This window comes from Belonocnema kinseyi, chromosome 2, assembly GCF_010883055.1.
Source record: "Belonocnema kinseyi isolate 2016_QV_RU_SX_M_011 chromosome 2, B_treatae_v1, whole genome shotgun sequence".
Lineage (NCBI taxonomy): Eukaryota > Metazoa > Arthropoda > Insecta > Hymenoptera > Cynipidae > Belonocnema > Belonocnema kinseyi.
In genome coordinates this window covers 179,819,477-179,838,246 of record NC_046658.1, presented here as the reverse complement: position 1 = coordinate 179,838,246, position 18,770 = coordinate 179,819,477, and the positions used below count along the sequence as shown (strand labels likewise).

The following is an 18,770-nucleotide window of genomic DNA, read 5'->3' as shown; positions in this document are numbered from 1 at the left end:
CCCCCCCCCACCACCACCTAAACATTTTTCTGGATCCGCCCCTGCTGTAAGGCATAGTAAAAGTGAACCAAAAGTATTAAACCTCACTAATCAATAAAATATTTTTTATGATACATGAGCCTATACTAACGGGTTAAATTAACATATTTTGAATCTTCCAAACAATTTTGAACACTATCACATTAAGCTGAAAATATTTACGAAAAAAAAATTGAAATACATTTCTATCCGATGCGATTGATGTATTACAATTTGTTTCAAAGTTTGAACTTGGCGATTTGTCATCGGGCGACCGAAAAATTATAATATGACCCTATTTGAAAATTCCAAAAGAAAAGAATTTCCGACAGAAAATTACCGAAATATAAAATGGCCGAACTAGAAAATTCCAGAATTTAAAGAATCAACAAATTGTTTTGTTGAATATTATTTATTTTTTTAATGGAAAAAACAGAAACTTCTTTCAGATTTATTTCTTTAATGCTTAAAACTGTATAAAATAATTTTGAAAAATTTGAAATTACAATAATTAAAAAGAATGTATTTCTCAATAAGAAATTTTATTTGAAAATGTCCACAGTCTTTCAATTAATTTCTTTATACAATTTTTATACATTTATTGTTATTTGAAATTTCAGAAATAATTCTCGTGTAGTTTAAACATTGATAAAAAATTTCTTTGATACAGGTAATTGATCATTGTCTTTTTAATAAATGAATAATATTTTTTTTTAAAAGCAACAATTTTTGAATTTCTATAATTCAGGAATTTTATAATTTCAACATTTTTAACGGGGCTTTTATTATTCGGGAATTTTACGTTGTCGAACATTTTGTTTATCGGGATTTTTCAGTTGTGTCATTTAGCAGTTTAAATTAAAATATTAAAAATATATACAAATTCTGAAAATCTGAAGAAAATGAGCCAAAATTTTTATAAGTATTGCTAACTAATTTTATTTTGAAACAATGTATCTTTAAAGTTCTAGTTTTTATAAACAATTGGAGTGACGAAACAAAATAAACAACAACAGTTTTCATCAGTAAAACATAATAATTATGGCAGTATTATTTATTGTTATTGAACTGAATATTAACATAAATTGATGGGCAGAAGTAAAAAATACTAATAATTATGTAAGAATTAATTTGAAAGAAAATATTATTTATTTTATACCAGTAATTATTGAATAAATAATCGAATTAAATATTTAAGTCAAAACTTAAAATAAAAACGATTAAAATAAATGAAGTATATTATACTATTTAGCTGAACTGATCAAGCTACACATTTTTTGTAGTTTTTGAGTAATTTAGGCACCTTCGCTAGTGTCGTTACCTCAGAGAATTTGAGAGTGAATCATTCCACATATCTTCCTTAAAAACAGCGTCATCATCTTCAGTGTTCCTTAAGGTAGCAGGATTTCAAACTCCAGAAAAAAGTGGCAGATCTTTTTACGATTGCAATCGTAAAAAGTAGTTGTGGTGTTAGTATTGGTAGTGCTAGTAGTAGTAGTAGTAGTAATTTTTTGTTCAACAATTGTTAAACTACAACAAAAGAATTTAATTCCATATACATTGCAAAAAAGAGATTGGACTCAGAGAGTATCAGAGTGGTATCAGAGATGTCTGAGAGAGGTTTAAAACATAGTAATGAAGTAGACCTTGATTAATGATTTTGCTCACGTAACTCTGATGATTTCAGGGTTCTGAGATTGCGGTATTATGGGATTTGGGGTTATAGAGCTACTTACCCATGACTATGTTTCACAAGAAAAACTCACGAAATTGTTCTTTTTTGCCAAACTAAATTTTTATTTTAAATGAGGTTACGGGATGTTGAGGTTATGAGGTCTTATTATTAGGAGGTAAGGGGATCATGAAGCCATGAAGTTATAGGGTTGCATATTCAGTTATAGCGGGGAAAAATATATAGGAATATCATATTGGCATTCAAGAATCAGAACAAAAATTGTTTTGTGGGCCTTTGTTATGATCAACGCCAATTTAGAAAACAGTTGCTCTCATCCTGCAAAATCGATTTGCATTTTCAAATCTTTTTCTGTTTTCATTTCATCTTTAATTTTCTTAAATATTGTTTTTATTTTTCTGTTTTCATATCTATAATTACTTTCAAGTGATCGCTAATAGATGAGTAAATTGGACATTTTGAAAAGATGTGTAGGAGGTCCTCCTTTTACCCCAGATTACACAGTTGGCATTTTTGTTTAGGGTCAATTATAGTAGTACCAACTTTTGAGGTCAGCTTAATGCTGAATTTAAAGGATGTCCAATACTGGATAAAAATGTGTTTGAAATTAAACGAGGATTTTCCTCACAGATATTGTTGAGGTTGTAGATCATTGTAAAAATGGTTTATAAATCGCACTAAAATTGCTATATTTATATAATTTGACCTTCAAATGTGCAACCATTTAGTTCAGTTAAATTGTGATTAATGCCCGCACCTTCCAGGCATCTCATAAGATCACCCTACTAATTTTATTTAAAGTTTTCACTCCCTGTGATTTAAACCAGTTTTTGAATACAGAATTTGGGGTAACGCGAGGCATCCTTATCGAAATCCCATGGTGCCCTGTCTAAATCCATTTTTATTATTTGACCAGACACACAATATATGCTGAATTTTACCCTGACTAAAAATCCCGGAGTGTTTTTGATAAGCGAAAAAGATTCTTGAAAAAACGAACCAGTATTTTTTCGTAGACTTCTGAATAGTTAAAACCGACAATATCAGCCGTCTATAATAAGGTGATCTTTATAAGCGAGTAATTTAGAGTATAGGTTGGCTCTTCTGGCTGCGACATGACCTGCCAAACAAAACATTCCTGAATTTGAGAAAATCGTACCAAGAGAATTAAAACAAGAAATTATAATCATAATATCTTTGTCACCTGAAATTCTAAGGCCGGCCATACCTTATCACCCAAAGAAACTCAGTGTCGGAAGTTAAGAGTTTAAATCTGGATGTTAAACTCTGTGCAAAAACTTTTAAGACAGAGCTTCAACGAGCTATCGGTCTAAAGTTATTGGAGTTTAAAGGGTCATGTTTTTTTGTGAAGCCCATGGGCAAAAGATTTTATTCAATCAAATGAAAAATATCCTGGATCTTTTTTTTATAATCTTCGAAAACGATAATTCCAGTACCGTGAAGTTTCTTCAGTTGGGCCAATATAAACTTTTCATCTTAGAATGAGCGAAGCTGCGTCAGGATAGAGACATCGCTAGCTCTCTATGACCCGGGCGTCTAGCAGTATCGGTTTAATCCATTTGTAGATCGATGTTGAGATGAGATTTGAAAATTCCACAACCCACGCTCTCTATTTTTTCATCGTTCTCCTCGGTAGCTTCAAACACGATCAAATTGTTATTTCTGAGCGTTTGGTCCACAGTCTCTATTTTCTCGTTCTGCTCCAAAATAATAGATTTTCATTTTTCTTGTTTGTCTTTGAGTATTTTATTTTCAAGTGCGAGATGCTCAATTTAATTGTGCAGAGAGAAAAACGAGGTTTTCAAGTTTCCGAATCTTTACATCAGCAGCTGAAATTTGTCACTATACTATAGAAACGGTAGCGATCAAATACAAGCACCTTCTGGAGAAATGTAGACGTTTATTATGAAATAGACCAAACTGCATCCAAAATACATTTAACAATGACTGCGAACAATTATAGAAACACCTTGTAGAGAATATTGTTCACAAATTACCAGTAAAAATAACTAAAGTTGGAATAGCGAATAAATATACAAGCGACTGCTATACTGGAAGAGTGGCGAACCCAAATATATAATGGTTTAAAAACTATTGAGTCAATTTTGAAGGCTATTGGAGGGTTTCATTCTACGTTTTTTTCGGCATTGGCTTACGAAAGATAAAATTGCGCTTCTAGCTATGTTTGGATTCGAATTAAGTTAATAATAATTTTTTTTTATTTTACACCACAGAACTATTTAATAGAAGTTAAGGAACCCAGTTTTGAAAAATAAGGGACATCTTATTGTATGCATGTAAAGGATACTACGAAAAAACTCTGAAATTCAAATTTGGCAACTTTTCAAGACTATTAAATGTCTGTTAACTACTTTTTCTTAGACTAAATTTGGTATTATAAATGTTTCATACAACGACGAAAAAATGAAAAAAAAGAAAAACAATCAATCTCAACAAAGGCAGAATATAACATTCTTTGATTCCGACATTACGCAGAGTTAAAAAGATCTGAAAACTTTCTTTAGATTGCTTAGAAATAAAGTATCTTAAACTTTCACACGAGTTATAAGCTTATGTTCGAGTCACCACGCATTTAAGGTCTTTAGTTGTGGTAATCGTGTGATTTATCATTTATGAGATGTGATTTATGATGTATGAGAAGTTACCCAGGTCGCTTAAAATCCCTTATTGGCTACAAACTTGAATCACAATAATGCCACAAGGAGTTCATGATATACCAATATACGATTGTCGTTTAGAAAAAAATGTAATCCTCTACTGTTTTTTGTTCTAGAGTTCAGTTCGCAGTTCGACTGTTTACCAAATGGCGACCCTATTTCTCCCGTTCCTCGTTGCAGAAATTTATCTTCTTCTGTTAAACATGAACCTCCAGAAAGTTCTCTTCCCCTTGCAGAATTTCCTCTTCGTGCCAGGTCCAGATCTCCTAGTGGCAGTTACAGTAATCCTCCTGTCAGGTATCCTGCTTTATCCATACTTGGACGTGAGCCTGAGGAACTTAGATTTTTGCGGCTTGTTCCCAACACCAATCCACACCACCGATTCGAAATTCAAATATACACTTTTCCTGCTAATAAACTAATTCAAATGAAAGACAGAAATAGTAACCTTGTATCCATGCCAACCGACGAACGAAATGTTTTAACAACATCTACTGGTGACGTTGTTGCAATAGTTGAGGGAAATAATCGTCTTCGTGGAATATATGTAAAAAGAAGAGACGACTGCTATATTAAACGAGTGAAAATAAACAAGAAAAGTGGCAATGTTAAAGAAATGACCCTAAAAGAAATCGCAGAATCTCCTCTAGGTAACAAAAATCCAATCACAAAGAATTTCGGAATTATAAATGTAAGCGATATTCCTCCAAGTCATTTATTTAATAAATCAAATGTTAATATATTGCATCATATTGTCGATAATCCGAAGTAAGATCAAAATCATACAATTAACTGTTAATTATAATAAAGTATCAATGTGTTATGATTCTCAAGACTACAGTTTTTCTTCAATATCCCATGTTTTTTCAGAGACCGATGAGAAATGTGCTTCTTATTTTCTGATGAATATTTTAACGACGTTAACGAGTTAAAAACGAGGTTTTGAAATCTATCTATTTAAAAAAATTGTTCACCCCTTCCTTTTTCGCAGATAATCACAAAAGGCTTATACTCCTCGGTGTGATGTAACAAATACGAAAACCTCCCTCCCTTCAAATCTTACAGGTGTTCCTTGACTAAAATAGGAATATAATGAATAAATTTTCGAACATAAAAGATTAAACTTTAACCGCAAACAGTTGAATTTAAAACAAAAAGTTCTATTTTGAAGCCAAAAAGAGGAACGTTTGTAACACACATCAATTCTCAACCCAGAATTTTTCTACCAGAAAACATAAATTCTCACTCCACATAAACTAATTTTCTCTCCAGACAAGACGAATTTGCAAAAAAAGCTAAATTTTAGGTAAAATATGTCTTTTTAACAATAAAGTTGAATTAACCAAAAAATAATGAAATGTTAGAAAAACAGTTCAACTTTGAAAAACAAACATTATTTAGCAAACATTTGCATTGGACTACTCTTTCCGAATTTCATAACGACGAGACACTTTCAAATTACTTTCAAATCTTGAATCAAACGAGACTTTTCTGTTCTTACATCAACTGTACACTACACAGCCACACAAATCTGCAACCCAAGCTGAACCTCCGTGTCTATACGTTTTTGAGGTAGTTGAGTCTTAATCCAGGGTGAATTTTACCCCATCAGATCCGAATCAAGATCAATTCAAGGTTAAAATGAAGAAAAACATTACACTACTTTAAGACGTTTTTGGAATCTTGCAATCAGAATCTGGGGACATTTTGATCCCATACACTACTTTAAACGTTTTTGGGGTCGTGAAATCAGAAGCTGGGGTCATTTTTATCCCATAAGGTCATGATCAAGGTCATCGTAAGGACAAATTCGAGAAAACTATAAGGATGGAACTCTTGGAATCAAACTAACCCTGAATTCGGTTTCAGTGACTCCTAAAACGTCCTAGAATAGAGGTTTTTTCCAATTTCACGGTTTCCTCAATTTTTACCTTGGAACTCGGATTCAAAGACCCCAAGAACGTCTAGCAATAGAGGCTTTCTCCGATCCATTGGTATTCTCCGGTACAACAGTTTTCTTCATTTTGACCTTCAATTGATCTTTACCTTGACCTTATGGGGATTCGTATTTAGCCACCTCAAAAACGTATGGATATGGTGGTTAAGCTCGGGTTGCAGACAGTTTTTTGTGGGGCTGTGGTAATTAATTTGAATTAGATTAATAAAAAAGACTTTTCCTATAAAAAATCACCTTTAAAATAACATAAACTTCTGAAAAAAAATTAGGAATTATTTTTATAAATCCTTCGGTCAGTTTATATATATTTGTGATAAAATAAGCCCTCCAAATTTCATCAAATTATCTGCAAGCACCTCCAAACTATTTTGTTCAATAAAAATGCTTGATAATCTCACATGTGCGCGCGCATACGTCCAGAAAATTATTTAGAATTTTGTATTACAAATTTTTTAATTATGGAAAGTTTATTTGAACGAATTTAAATTTTTTGATATTATTATTACAAACCTTAATCTATGAGGCAGTAAAGAGACAAATTTTCAACAAAATAGGTGAATCCTCAATAAAAGCAGATTAATCTTCAACCCAGAAGTTCCATTTTTAAAAAAAAGAGAGAAATTTCCAGACAAGATAGATTTTCCTATTCAAGAGAGAAAATAATGTGAACCAAATTGTTGAATTTTAAGGCAAAAATTGTCTTACTTAGAATTTCATTTTTTCATAGAATTTTCTTAAAAAGTACTTTGTAGATTGAAGAAAATTCTATTTAAAAAAAGCTACTGTGTAGTTCAACTTTTAACCAAGTAGTTGAATTTTACACTAAATAGTCGAATTTCTAGCCAAAAAGGATGCATTTTGAATTAAAAATATAATAGTGGACTTTTCTGTTAAAAACAGAAAATTTTAAGTCTAAGATAAAAGAACGGAATGATAATAATATTTATATTGTTAGCGATAAGAAAAATTTGAGGGAGTTACTGTGACTGTAATTCAAAATTTACTGGAGCCTCTTTTAAAATATTTTGTAGCACTTATATTTGATTTTTAAAGTTTAAACTAGGCATTTGTAGTAGACACTAAATTAATGCTCTATGTAAATACCCGATTTCCTTGAGGATCACGACTGGAAGAGGGTTAGTTATTTTTTCCGCCCGTAAGCAAAGAATTTTTTTAAAATCTGCGCGCTGCGCGGGTACACTCTCATCGCGCTGCGCGCGCGGCTCGTGGGTTTGAGCCCGCCTAAGGCACGCGATTGTACTTTCTCGCGCTTCGCGCTCGATGTTGCATTTATCTCACGCTTCGCGCTCGGACTTTGTATTTCTCTCACATTTGTGTACAGTCCTTTTAAAATTGAAGATCAACGAATCGACAACTGTAATTTTGCAATCGTGAACTCTCGTTTGTCAAAGCTCTTTCATCTTTAGCGAACACATTTTTATCATATATCTCGTGCTTCGCACACGATTTTGGGAATCGAAACATTCTTATTCTTATTGCCTTGCGTTTATCATTTTTTATTTTTAATCTTGTTTTTTACGATTAAAAATAAATTACGCTTCCTGTCAAATATTCATGAAAAATTTGTAAATCTTTTGTGGTTGAATAAATGCTGTCTTACTTATTTTCGTAGCTTGTATCGTTGTACTCAAGTATAACTTTTTTATTTTCAATCTTGTTTTCTAAAAACAAAACTACTTATTTTACAAAAAATTAATCCCTGAAAAAATTTCTATCCTTCTTTAGGTGTACAATTTTTTTTCAAACCATCTCTTTTCGTATCTTATTTTTTCCACAAAATGGAGTTACTGCTTTTTCAGTAATTTTTTTGCGACAAAAATTTGAATTTTCAATCTTTTAAATAAAAATTCAAAAAGTTGTTTGGATAGTCTTGTAGGGCCTTAAAAAATAAACGTTTATTTTGTCCTAACTTTTTGAATTTTTTCAAAAAAGTTGGCTAACGAACTCGTTCTTTCTTTTCATATCCTTATAAAGTGTGCCAAAGGACAATCCAATCCAATAATTCCTTCAAATATTACCTTGTTTACAGATTAGAACGAAAATATCGACAACAACGACGACAGACAGACACCGACGTCAAAACTATTTTTTCTGACTCAGGGGGTCTCAAAACGGCGACATTTAATAGAATACGCGAAAGTCCTTTCTCACATAAAACCAATACCTTCTCATTAGGGTGAGAATGTAAAAATGTGTTTACCTCGCTGAAAGATTGAAATTATGTAGTTCTATGATTATGACTAGATTTTCCATCGCCTAGTAAACAAGTATGTTATTTGTGTTTCTTTTTCATCTGTTCTTCTCATGTATTCATAAAAATTACAATATCGATTTTAATGAACGTTATTGATCAAATCTTAAATATTAAAACAGACTGATGAAATGTAAATATCTCAGAAGGCCAAACGTAATTTTTACATGTTATAAGATAGCAACTGCATGATAAAGCTCTTGCATAATCCAAAGAAGCACTGAAATATTGATTTATTTATTACATTGTTAACGATTCTACATTATTATATTCATCAGTATATCTTCAAACTAAAAAATATGAGAATTGTTCATAATCTCGTCTTATCGTTGGCGATTATCCTCAATATTATTGGTAAATATAACAATAAAATTTTAAGTACATTTTTTTATTATTATTATTGTACCACTAAGCCATAAAAAACTTATTATCTGCGAATGCTAGCCCACGTTTCTTTACTGTTTTCAGAACGACACCTTCTTTGTCGAAGAGGGCCATTTGTAGACAATCGTCAATTAATATAATAAATAATTTAGCTTAATTCTATCATTAAACTCACCAAATTCGGAGAAAACCCGTCAATGCGACTCTATAAGACGCTTAAAAACTTGGACGCATTTTGCTGAAGTAGAAAAAAAAATTATACCAACAAAATTGGGTGCCCCTTTACATTTGAGACACACTGTACTGCTTCCTTTCATAATGATCATTGCCAATTTGTGACTCAGTTTCGTTCTTTCTTCAAATACCATTTGCACTTTTACTTCTTCTGTTTTGATATTGTTTTTAATTTGTTTTATTCGTATTTTTACTTTTCTGCTTTTACCTTTTTAATCACCTTTAAATCTATTTCTCTCATCATCTCTCCTTTCTTAAAAACGCTTACTTCTTGTCGTGGAAGGTTACGCAGATTTTATCATCCCACCACGCATCACCAGACATTCTTCCTACAACAACAGTACCACACACTTCAGTCACACCCCAAACGATGATTTCTCGAAGCATAATCTGTGTGCCCTCTATATGATTAATACGTACCAGTTTGTCTCAAGTGTCCATCACCATGCGTTCGTATGTCCTATTTTGAAAATCTATTTGCACTTTTGGTTTCTGTAAATTCTCCACCTTAATTCGCTTCTGATTAATCTTTTTGGTTCTCTTTCTTCTGCGCCCTTGACTGGAGTTCATTTTTGAAACTAGGAGGTCCGTTTTACATTCTGAACCACTCATCAACTTTGCATATTTTACTAGCTCTCTGAGTCTTTCATCCGCTCCAAAAATGTCAATTATACTATGGCTATCTCATCTGCTTGTACCAGGTTTACAAGTGCTTCATTTTATGATTAATCCAAGTATTTGTAATAAAAAACCCTAGAATCAAACAAGTAACCTTTCTCTGTTACAATTCATGCTTGAATCCCCAAAAATGACCTTGCAACATTTCGGTACCCTGACTTCAGAATTCAACCCATCCATTCATGTCTTCTACTGAATGATTTTTTTCGCATTAGCTCAAGTACCGTTGGTCTAATAATAGTTTAAAATGTCACCAAACGCGTCTTTTACTTCACTCCTTTAACAATCAACTAAGGCGTCGCAAGCTATGATGAATAACCTTCTGATTCTCACATATATTCTCACTTACAACATTTGGGGAGATGCAAATCCATGCTTCTCGATCTGCTGCCTTACTGTCTTATTCATGATTAGACAGACTCACTGACTACCATGTGATACATGGCTTAAACCTTATTTTAAGCCAATTCCTCGACACCCTACTGTTGAACTTTCCAATATCGTATCCCCTTTTCTTTGTTTTAGTTACAGATAAAATATCTAAGTTTCTTACAAGCATACCTTTTTGTGATTCTCCCTCCTTAAGATCATTCACCCTTTTAGCATTCTAAGTAAGTTATCTTCATTCAGCACCTGAAACTTTACCTTTACTTTTACCGGATCTAGTTATAACGTCAGTCTAACCAAACTCAATCAGTAGATTAGCAATAGAGAACAAAATGTGTTTATTTTCTCAAAGTTCCCGAAAGTGTCCCCCAAATTTGATACAGTATAATAAACCTCACAGGTTTCTAAATATCATAAATTCTTGTGATTCTCTGTAAGTTTCAATAAATTTCCATTATTGTGAACCTTAGACAATTTCCAACAACTTCGAGAAATCTTAATAAAATTTTGTAACCGTCCGAAAATTTCCATTAATTTCTATAAATTTCATAAATTTTTTGGAAATCTCTCACATTTCCAAATTTCCATTATCTTTCTTTAGATTTTTCCGGATGTAAAAGTCGAAATTTTCGTTTCGTGACCGATCATTTCTTGATCAGAAGAATTAAATTTCTTGTATCCGGAAAAACAATTCTTTTGGTAGTTGAAAGATTTACCTTCTTTTTAACTCGAAAAGCGACAAATTGGCACTAAAGAGTCTGGTTTTGTCATTTGCTACGCAGTGATGTGTTTGGTTTTAATTTCTTAAGTGAGGATGACCGTTGTAAACACGAAATTTTTTCGTTTTCAGTCCCAAAATCCAGTTTCTTCAAAATATTGTTTTTTTACTGACTTCCATAAAAACAAACATTTTGGAAGACAAAATGAAACCCCAAAAAGTACGACCCCCTCCCCCCATCCTTAAGAAAAAACTCGTTCAATTTTCAATGAAACCATTAAACTTTCAACAAGACAGTTGGACCACCAAATTTAAAATTCATTTTCTTTGAAATATTAGCATTCATTATTATTTTACTTTTTAATCAGTTTTATGGTAATTAAAACAAAGTAATTATATCTTCGAAAGATCTCCTACTTCCTGCACTTTTTTAATATTTTAATTATAAGTGGCTCTTTTATGTTCCCATCTACATTTTTTAGGCTATACGCAAATCAGACAGAATTGATGTCATTTAAATTCGGATTTTTTCTAAAAATGCATCTGTAGCTTTATCTCTTATTTGAACAATTATCTGTTATCATATTGAAATATGAAAGCTATGATATAGTGATAACATCAGAATATAATTAAAAGATGGAAATTAGAGTGTATTAGGTTTCTTTTTTAATTTTCTTGAACTCTCAACTCCTAGTTTTGTTCGATTGCCTGAGAGTTATATATTTCCGATATAATTAGGAGTATATAAAAATAATAATATCGGAAATAATAATCGAAATAAGAATAAAATTTAACCAAAAAAATTTAACTAAACAAAAACTTATATTTTAAGTTGTGTTAGCATGTTATTTTCGGATAAAAAACACTTATTAAGATGAAGTTGCCTTTTTCCATCTTCATAGTCTTAGGCTCACGGGTTAATATTAACCGAATTTGTTTCAAATTTGCAGGTTATTTTGTTGCGGATAAAAAAAAACACTTTTTCGTGCCAAACTAGAAAAGGGGTGACCACATTTTTTTAAATTCGATCTAATAATATATTTTTTATGGTAAAAACTTTTTTTTCATAACTACAGTCTGTTTCTTTATTTTCTTGATCAAACGTTCTTTTCCTAATTGGTTTACAAAAGAAACATTTACGCCAGTACGAGTACCTCAGTTCGAATCTAAATGAAGTTAAAGATTTTCTTATTATGCACGGCAGAATTAAGTGATAAAAGTTTAAAAATTTAATTGTGAAAAACAGCGGACATCTTATTACGTGCATATAAAGGTTACTAGCCAGAAAGTATTAATTTGCTTGAAAGCTTCTATCGTATAAGATCGGTTGGTTTTATGCGAAGACATTTAAAACGTTGGATTTATTTTCCTTTGGCATATTTTGCTGGATTTTTATTTTCTCTTAAAACACATTTTTCTCTTTATGAAATTTTTCAGGTATGAGAAGTTATTGTGGTCTCTGAAAATCCTTAACGACTTCAAACGTGGGTCACAATATTTCCACAAGCAGTTCATGATTTACCAACATACTATTGTCTACTACCAAAAAAATGTAATTCTTCATGGTTTCATGTTGCAGATATGAGTTCGCATTTCGAATGTTTACCTAATGGCGCACCTATTCCTGGGGTTCCCCGTTGTAAAACGTATGATTCTCATAAAATATATCAATCTCCAGAAAGGCCTCTTATTCCTGCCGAACCCCCTCTTCGTTTTAATTCCAGGTCTCCTTGTGCCTATTCCAGTTTTCCTCCTGCCAGGTATCCTTCTTTACGCATACTCGGATGCAAACCAGAACAACTTGGATTTATGCGGCTTATTCCAAAAACCAATCCACACCGACGTTTCGAAATTCGATCATACGCTTTTCCTGCTGATAAATTAATTCGAGTAAGAAACAGGAGTAATAATCTTTTGCCCATGCCAACCGACGAACAAAATGTCTTAACAACATCCGCTGGTGACGTGTTTGCAATAGTGGAGGGAAATAATCGTCTTCGTGGAATATATATGAAAAGAATTTACGACCGCTTTGTTAGAAGAGTAAAAATAAACATGTATAGCGGCGCTGTTGAAAATATGTCTCCAGAAGAATGCGCGATGGCTCCTCTAGGTAACAGAAACCGAATTACAAAGAATTTTAGAATAATGAATGTAAACGACATTGCTACAAGTAATTCATTTAACTCAGAAATGTAAATGTAAAATATAATATTGTTGATGATCCGAAATAGGATTAACATTTTACAACTGGTAACAACAATAAAAAGTCTATGATTTATGCTTGTCAAGACTGACATTTTGCGACAATACCAAAGGTTTTTTTCAGCAACAGGGAAAGAGGTGCTCTCTACTCCTCCAAAGAATATTTTAGGAGTGAAATTATTATAGACTTATGATTGATGCAATTTAAAAATAGGGGAGATTACTTTACATGAGAAAAGAAACTTTCCCTTAACGCTTGATTGTGAATTGAATTGGCATCAAATTAGTATATGAATATCTAGGAATTTCTGGGATTCTTGTCTACTTTTCTTTTATAGAAATCAATAAAATCTCTATTCAAACATTTGATAGAAATCAATTGCCTTTTTAGTGAGATACTCTAATGCACTTCGGATAAATATGGTTAATCGTTTATTTATTTTGATATACTTTCTATAAAAAACTTTTAATAAAAATATAAAAGAAATGAAAAAAGTTTTGACAAAAGTTTTCTATCTTTTTTGAAGTGATAACTTCTTATGACACAGTGTGAGTCTGCAATACTGGGTGACGCTTCGAGGGTGATACTTTGAGGCTAACGCTTCCTTTTTTCGATCTCTTCTTCTCTTCCACTAGTCTCTCTCTCTTTCGTCCTCTCCCTTTCTCCTCTCCTATACTCTCGCTTGCTCTCGTTTTCTTCATTCTTCGCTGCAACACTTACACTAGGACTCTGGCTAACTTGCTCATTACAATGGGGGAGTTAAGGTACCTTTTCACGGAGACCTGTTTTAAATTACTTTCCCCTTTCCGAATTTAAATATATCCTAATAATTTCCATTCTATGTATTTATGTATGTATGTTTATTTGTATTTACTCTCTCCCTTTTACGGGTTTGAGGGCCACCGCTTCCTTTACAGTAAGTTACAAAACAACTTATAATACCTTCATAATACTTGCTATCTAAATAATAAGATTCTACTTATATTAAATTATATGCTATCACTTTGTCTTTACACAATTATTCTCGAGATTTGCTGACTATAGAGTTTTCTGGGCTTCCGTTTCCTCTTAAAATTAACGTTTACATAAATTCACGTTTTCTTTATCTTTATTACTTTACTGTCCTTGTATAGGAGTACGAGTTCGGCCTTGCCCTACTACATGCCCCTTACTTTCTCTCATTTCTTCGAGTTTCATCATCCAGCTTACCCCTGGTCCACTTCCATCCAAGAGCCACCTTATCCTGTCATCCACACTCTCACCACCCGTTTCGTCTTCCGTACATCTCTCTGAAACATGCCCCTATGATCCTATCTCGTAATATCAGACTCTAAACCTTCTTTCCTCTTCAGCTATCCAGTACCTGCACTCTCTCATTCCTACTCTCATCCTAAATCGTATAACGTGGTTCCATTTACTCTCCTTTTTTACCTTTCTGAAATATTCTCTTATTCTCTTTGTTTACTACTTTCCGTAGGCAAGCTTGTGCTATCATGCTTTTTCCCCCCTTTTAAGATACTCCTCAAAGTTCCATGCTCTCTTTATTTGTCTAATAATCATTTTACTTTTACCTAATTCCTCCCTCAACATATACCTTGGACAACTCCAGGTCACTCCCATCGCTCATCTCAAGAGTTTCTTCTGCACACTTTCTACCCTCTGGTGCTCCCTCAATCCCAAGATCTCCATTCTGTAACTTAGGACTGACCACACTAACGCATAAAACATCCACAGTCTCATCTTCCAGTCATCCTTAAACCTTCTCTTCCCTATAACCCACACCTGCCTATGTAACTAAATTCCTCGACCTGTTCCACTTTCTCCCCGTTCATCTTCCATTCATATTCTACTTTTGACCTTCTCTTCTTAAAACACATCATCTTCGTCTTATTACATTTACCTTTAAGTATTTATTCGTCACATACTCCTCAAATACTCTCATTATGAGACTTATCCCTCTCTCATCATCTGCCAGTAAAACTACATCGTCTGCATATGCTAAGGAATATCCCATGCTATTTCTGAGAACCGCTCCCCCTTTTCCTTTCTTCTCCAGTTCCTCATCTACATCTGCCAACAAGAGACTGAATAGTAGTGGACTCAGTGCGCACCCTTGCCTGAGCCATCTTCCACTCCAAATACCTCCCCTTTTTGTTTCCTAATCATAACCCTTATCTTAGTCTCTTCAAATATCTCCTTTATCCCCTCAACCAACCCTTCAGCTAACCCAACTCTCTTTCATTATCTGCCATAACACCTTTCTATTTACAGGGTCAAACGCCGCTTTAAAATCTACAAATAAGGCCACTGGTTTTCCTTTCTTCCTACCTAAGTTTCTATTCACTAAATAATTCAGTACGTAGATGTTATATACTGTTTTCATCCCTTTTCTGAAGCCCGTCTGATTATGTGGAATGATCCCTTTCTCTTCCACTTCCCTTTCTAATCTCTTTCTGAGTATCTCTGTATATATTTTATAGCCCACCGACATAAGTGTAATTCCCCAATACTCCTCCACCGTTTAGCCCTCTCCTTTTTTCATTATCGGTACCAGCAACCATGACCTCCACTCCTTGGGCCATCCTTCTCCTCTCCAAACTTTGTTGCATACCTGCCACATCTCTTTTCTCACGCCTTCCCCTCCAAACCTCAAAGCCTCGTTCTCAATATCGTCATCTTCTGTTGCCTTGTTTCTTTTAAGCCTCGCTATCGCTCTATTCACTTCCTCCCTACTTATCCCGTTATCTCTATCATCTTCTCTTTTATCACCTTCTTCATTTTACCTAATACCTTATTTTCCACTCTTTCCATCAGTCGCTTGAAGTACAGGGTCCACTCATCCATCTCGATTTCCTCATTGATGCCTTCCCTTCCCCCCTTTCCCTATTGATTACTTCCCATTCTCTCCCTTCCCTGATTGCTTTTTCCACCTCTTCCATATACCCATTTTCTCTAACTGCCTTTTATCACATAACAATATTTCATGTTCTCTCTTTCTCCTATTATATTCCTGTTTCCCTATCTCCCCTTTTCTACACTTTTTTATATTTTCTTTTATTTTATCATTACTCTCTTAAATGTTGCATCCCACCATCCCCTCTTCATTCAATCCTCCTCTTCCCCTGACCTTAACTCTTCTTCTATTCTCTCTGTTAGTTCTTTTATCTTTTCAAGGCGCATATCTGCGCCTTCCCCTTCCAATCCTCTAATCTCCCCATTCTCCATTCTTTCCTTAAGTTCTCTCAATTTATCCTCCCCCCCATCTACCCATTTTCACTTTCCTTTCACTAGTTTTTCCCTGTTTTCGCTAAGCCACTTTCATCCTGAGCATTTCAATGTCGCTATTAGCGAGAAGTGTTCTGAGCCTATTTCATCACCTACTTCCACTTTATCCATTCTCTTCCTTATTGTTTCTATTGTTCAAAAAGTGTCGGTCTCTTCGTCCTATACACCGCCCCCTTACTCTCCTGTCCACACGCTTAACTCTCCTCCTATGAAGACCAGCTCTTCCTTCCTTTATTGCATTCATTTTCTTAATAATCTTCAACCTATATTTATCTAATCATAAAGATATTGGGACATTATATTTTATATTTGGAATTTGATCAAGAATAATTGGCTCAGGTTTAGGAATAATTATTCGAATAGAGTTATGAATGCCCTTACAATTAATTAGGAATGATCAAATTTATAATTAAATTGTGACAGCTCATGCTTTTGTAATAATTTTTTTTATAGTTATACCAAATTCAGTTCGAAGATTTGGTAATTATTTAGTACCTTTAATATTAGCTGTCCCTGATAAAGCTTTTCTTCGATTTAATAATATAAGATATTGACTTTCAATTCCTTCATTATTTTTATTTTTAGCTGGTATATTAGTAGATCAAGGAGCTGAGACAGGACGAACCGTCCAAATGTCAAGCTATTTCGAGCACCACTAACACCTGGATGGGTGACCATATACGATGAAAGACCGGGTTGTGTACTCGAATTTCGAAAAGCAGGCTAAACTTGGGAGGTGATTTTCTACAATTTTCCTCTCATCTGGCTAAATTTTAGGTAACTGCAGGTAATTCGAATACACTCGTTTATAGCCGCATTGTAACTTAACTGTAATAAAATTTATACATTTTAAGCCCACATTAATAAAAAAACTGACCCTTTTCGTTGAAAAATAGCAAAATTCTAAATTTTGCATGAAAGTTCTTTAAATAATTAATAATTCTGGTAAATTTAACAAATAACTTACAAAAGATCCATCGCAAAGACAATCTTATGAAAACTTCGTTAACAAATTTTGCTTTTTAATAGAATAATACCCCAACTCTCAATATCTTTATAAAAATTGTTTAAATGATTGATAATTATTATAAATTTACAAATTAACATGGACAATCATCATCGAAAAACATTTTTAGGTAATTTTGTAAAGAAATAATGCCACTTTCTTGAAAAACATCCAGGCTATAAATATGTTGATAAACATTTTTTTAATAATTAATCATTTTACATTTTCAAAGCATCAGAGAAGAAAATCATCGGAAAGATATTCTCATTAGATTATGTTAAAAAATGAAGCCTACTCGTAGAAAGAAAACCAAACTCTTAAATTTTCAATTAAAATTCTTGCAATAATTAATAGTTCTTGTAACTTTACAAAGCAATATAGAAAAGAGTCATTGAAAAGACATTCTTAGTTGACTTCGTAAACCAATTTACTTATAGAAAAAAGGGTATACTCTTAATTTTTAAATTGAAATTGTTTAAATAATTATAAGTTCTGGTAAATTTACAAAGCAACATAGCAAAGCAAGATCGAAATTGTTTAAATAATTATTAGTTTTTGTAAATTTGCAAAACAATACAGAAAAGAGTTATTTGAATCCGTAAACAAATTGCCTCATATAAAAAAGGTCAAACTCCTAATTTTGTAATTAAAATTGTTTAAATAATGATTAGTTCTTTTGCAGAATTATATAGAAAAGAGCTAGTTGACTCCGTGAGACGAGGCCGGGTTTCCACCAGAGAAGGAAAACTGAGCACAGGAAGGAGGAGGGGGAAGAACAAAAATAAAGGAGTGAGTGTAACTTTCTGGAATGTGTCAGGGTTGAAAAACAAGAACGAGGGGTTCTGGGAGGTTATTGAAAAGAGGGACGTAGTAATGCTGAGTAAAACCTGGGTAGATAAAAAGGATTGGAAGGGGTTGAAACGAAAGTTGCCGAAAGGGTATGTGTGGACAATGCAAGAATCAAGGAAAGAATATGAGAAGGGAAGGCGGATGGACGGCATGGTGTTAGAGGGTTAAAAAGGAGCTAATGCGAGATGAAAAAGTGGAAGAGAGAGAGAACGAAAGTGGAAGAGCGTGATGGTGAGAAGAATAATGATAGGAAGAGAGAGGGTGACCATCGTTTGCGTGTGTAGAAAGAGAGCGGAAGAGGAAGGTAGTAGAGTATTAAAATAATGAATGGAAGAAAGGAATGAAGAGCTGGTATTGATAGGAGGAGATTTAAACGGGTGGATA

General features: G+C 33.2%; 1 protein-coding gene across 1 annotated transcript in view; it reads left to right on the top strand.

Moving 5' to 3' along the window:
- The window catches only part of LOC117183075, a 6,332-nt gene extending 1,150 nt beyond the window's left edge, over nucleotides 1-5,182 (top strand). Inside the window, exon 2 of the mRNA XM_033376233.1 lies at nucleotides 4,527-5,182. Coding sequence (XP_033232124.1) covers nucleotides 4,527-5,182 — 656 coding nt within the window. The remainder of the gene's footprint in view (nucleotides 1-4,526) is intronic.
- The last annotated feature ends 13,588 nt before the right edge of the window (nucleotides 5,183-18,770 follow it).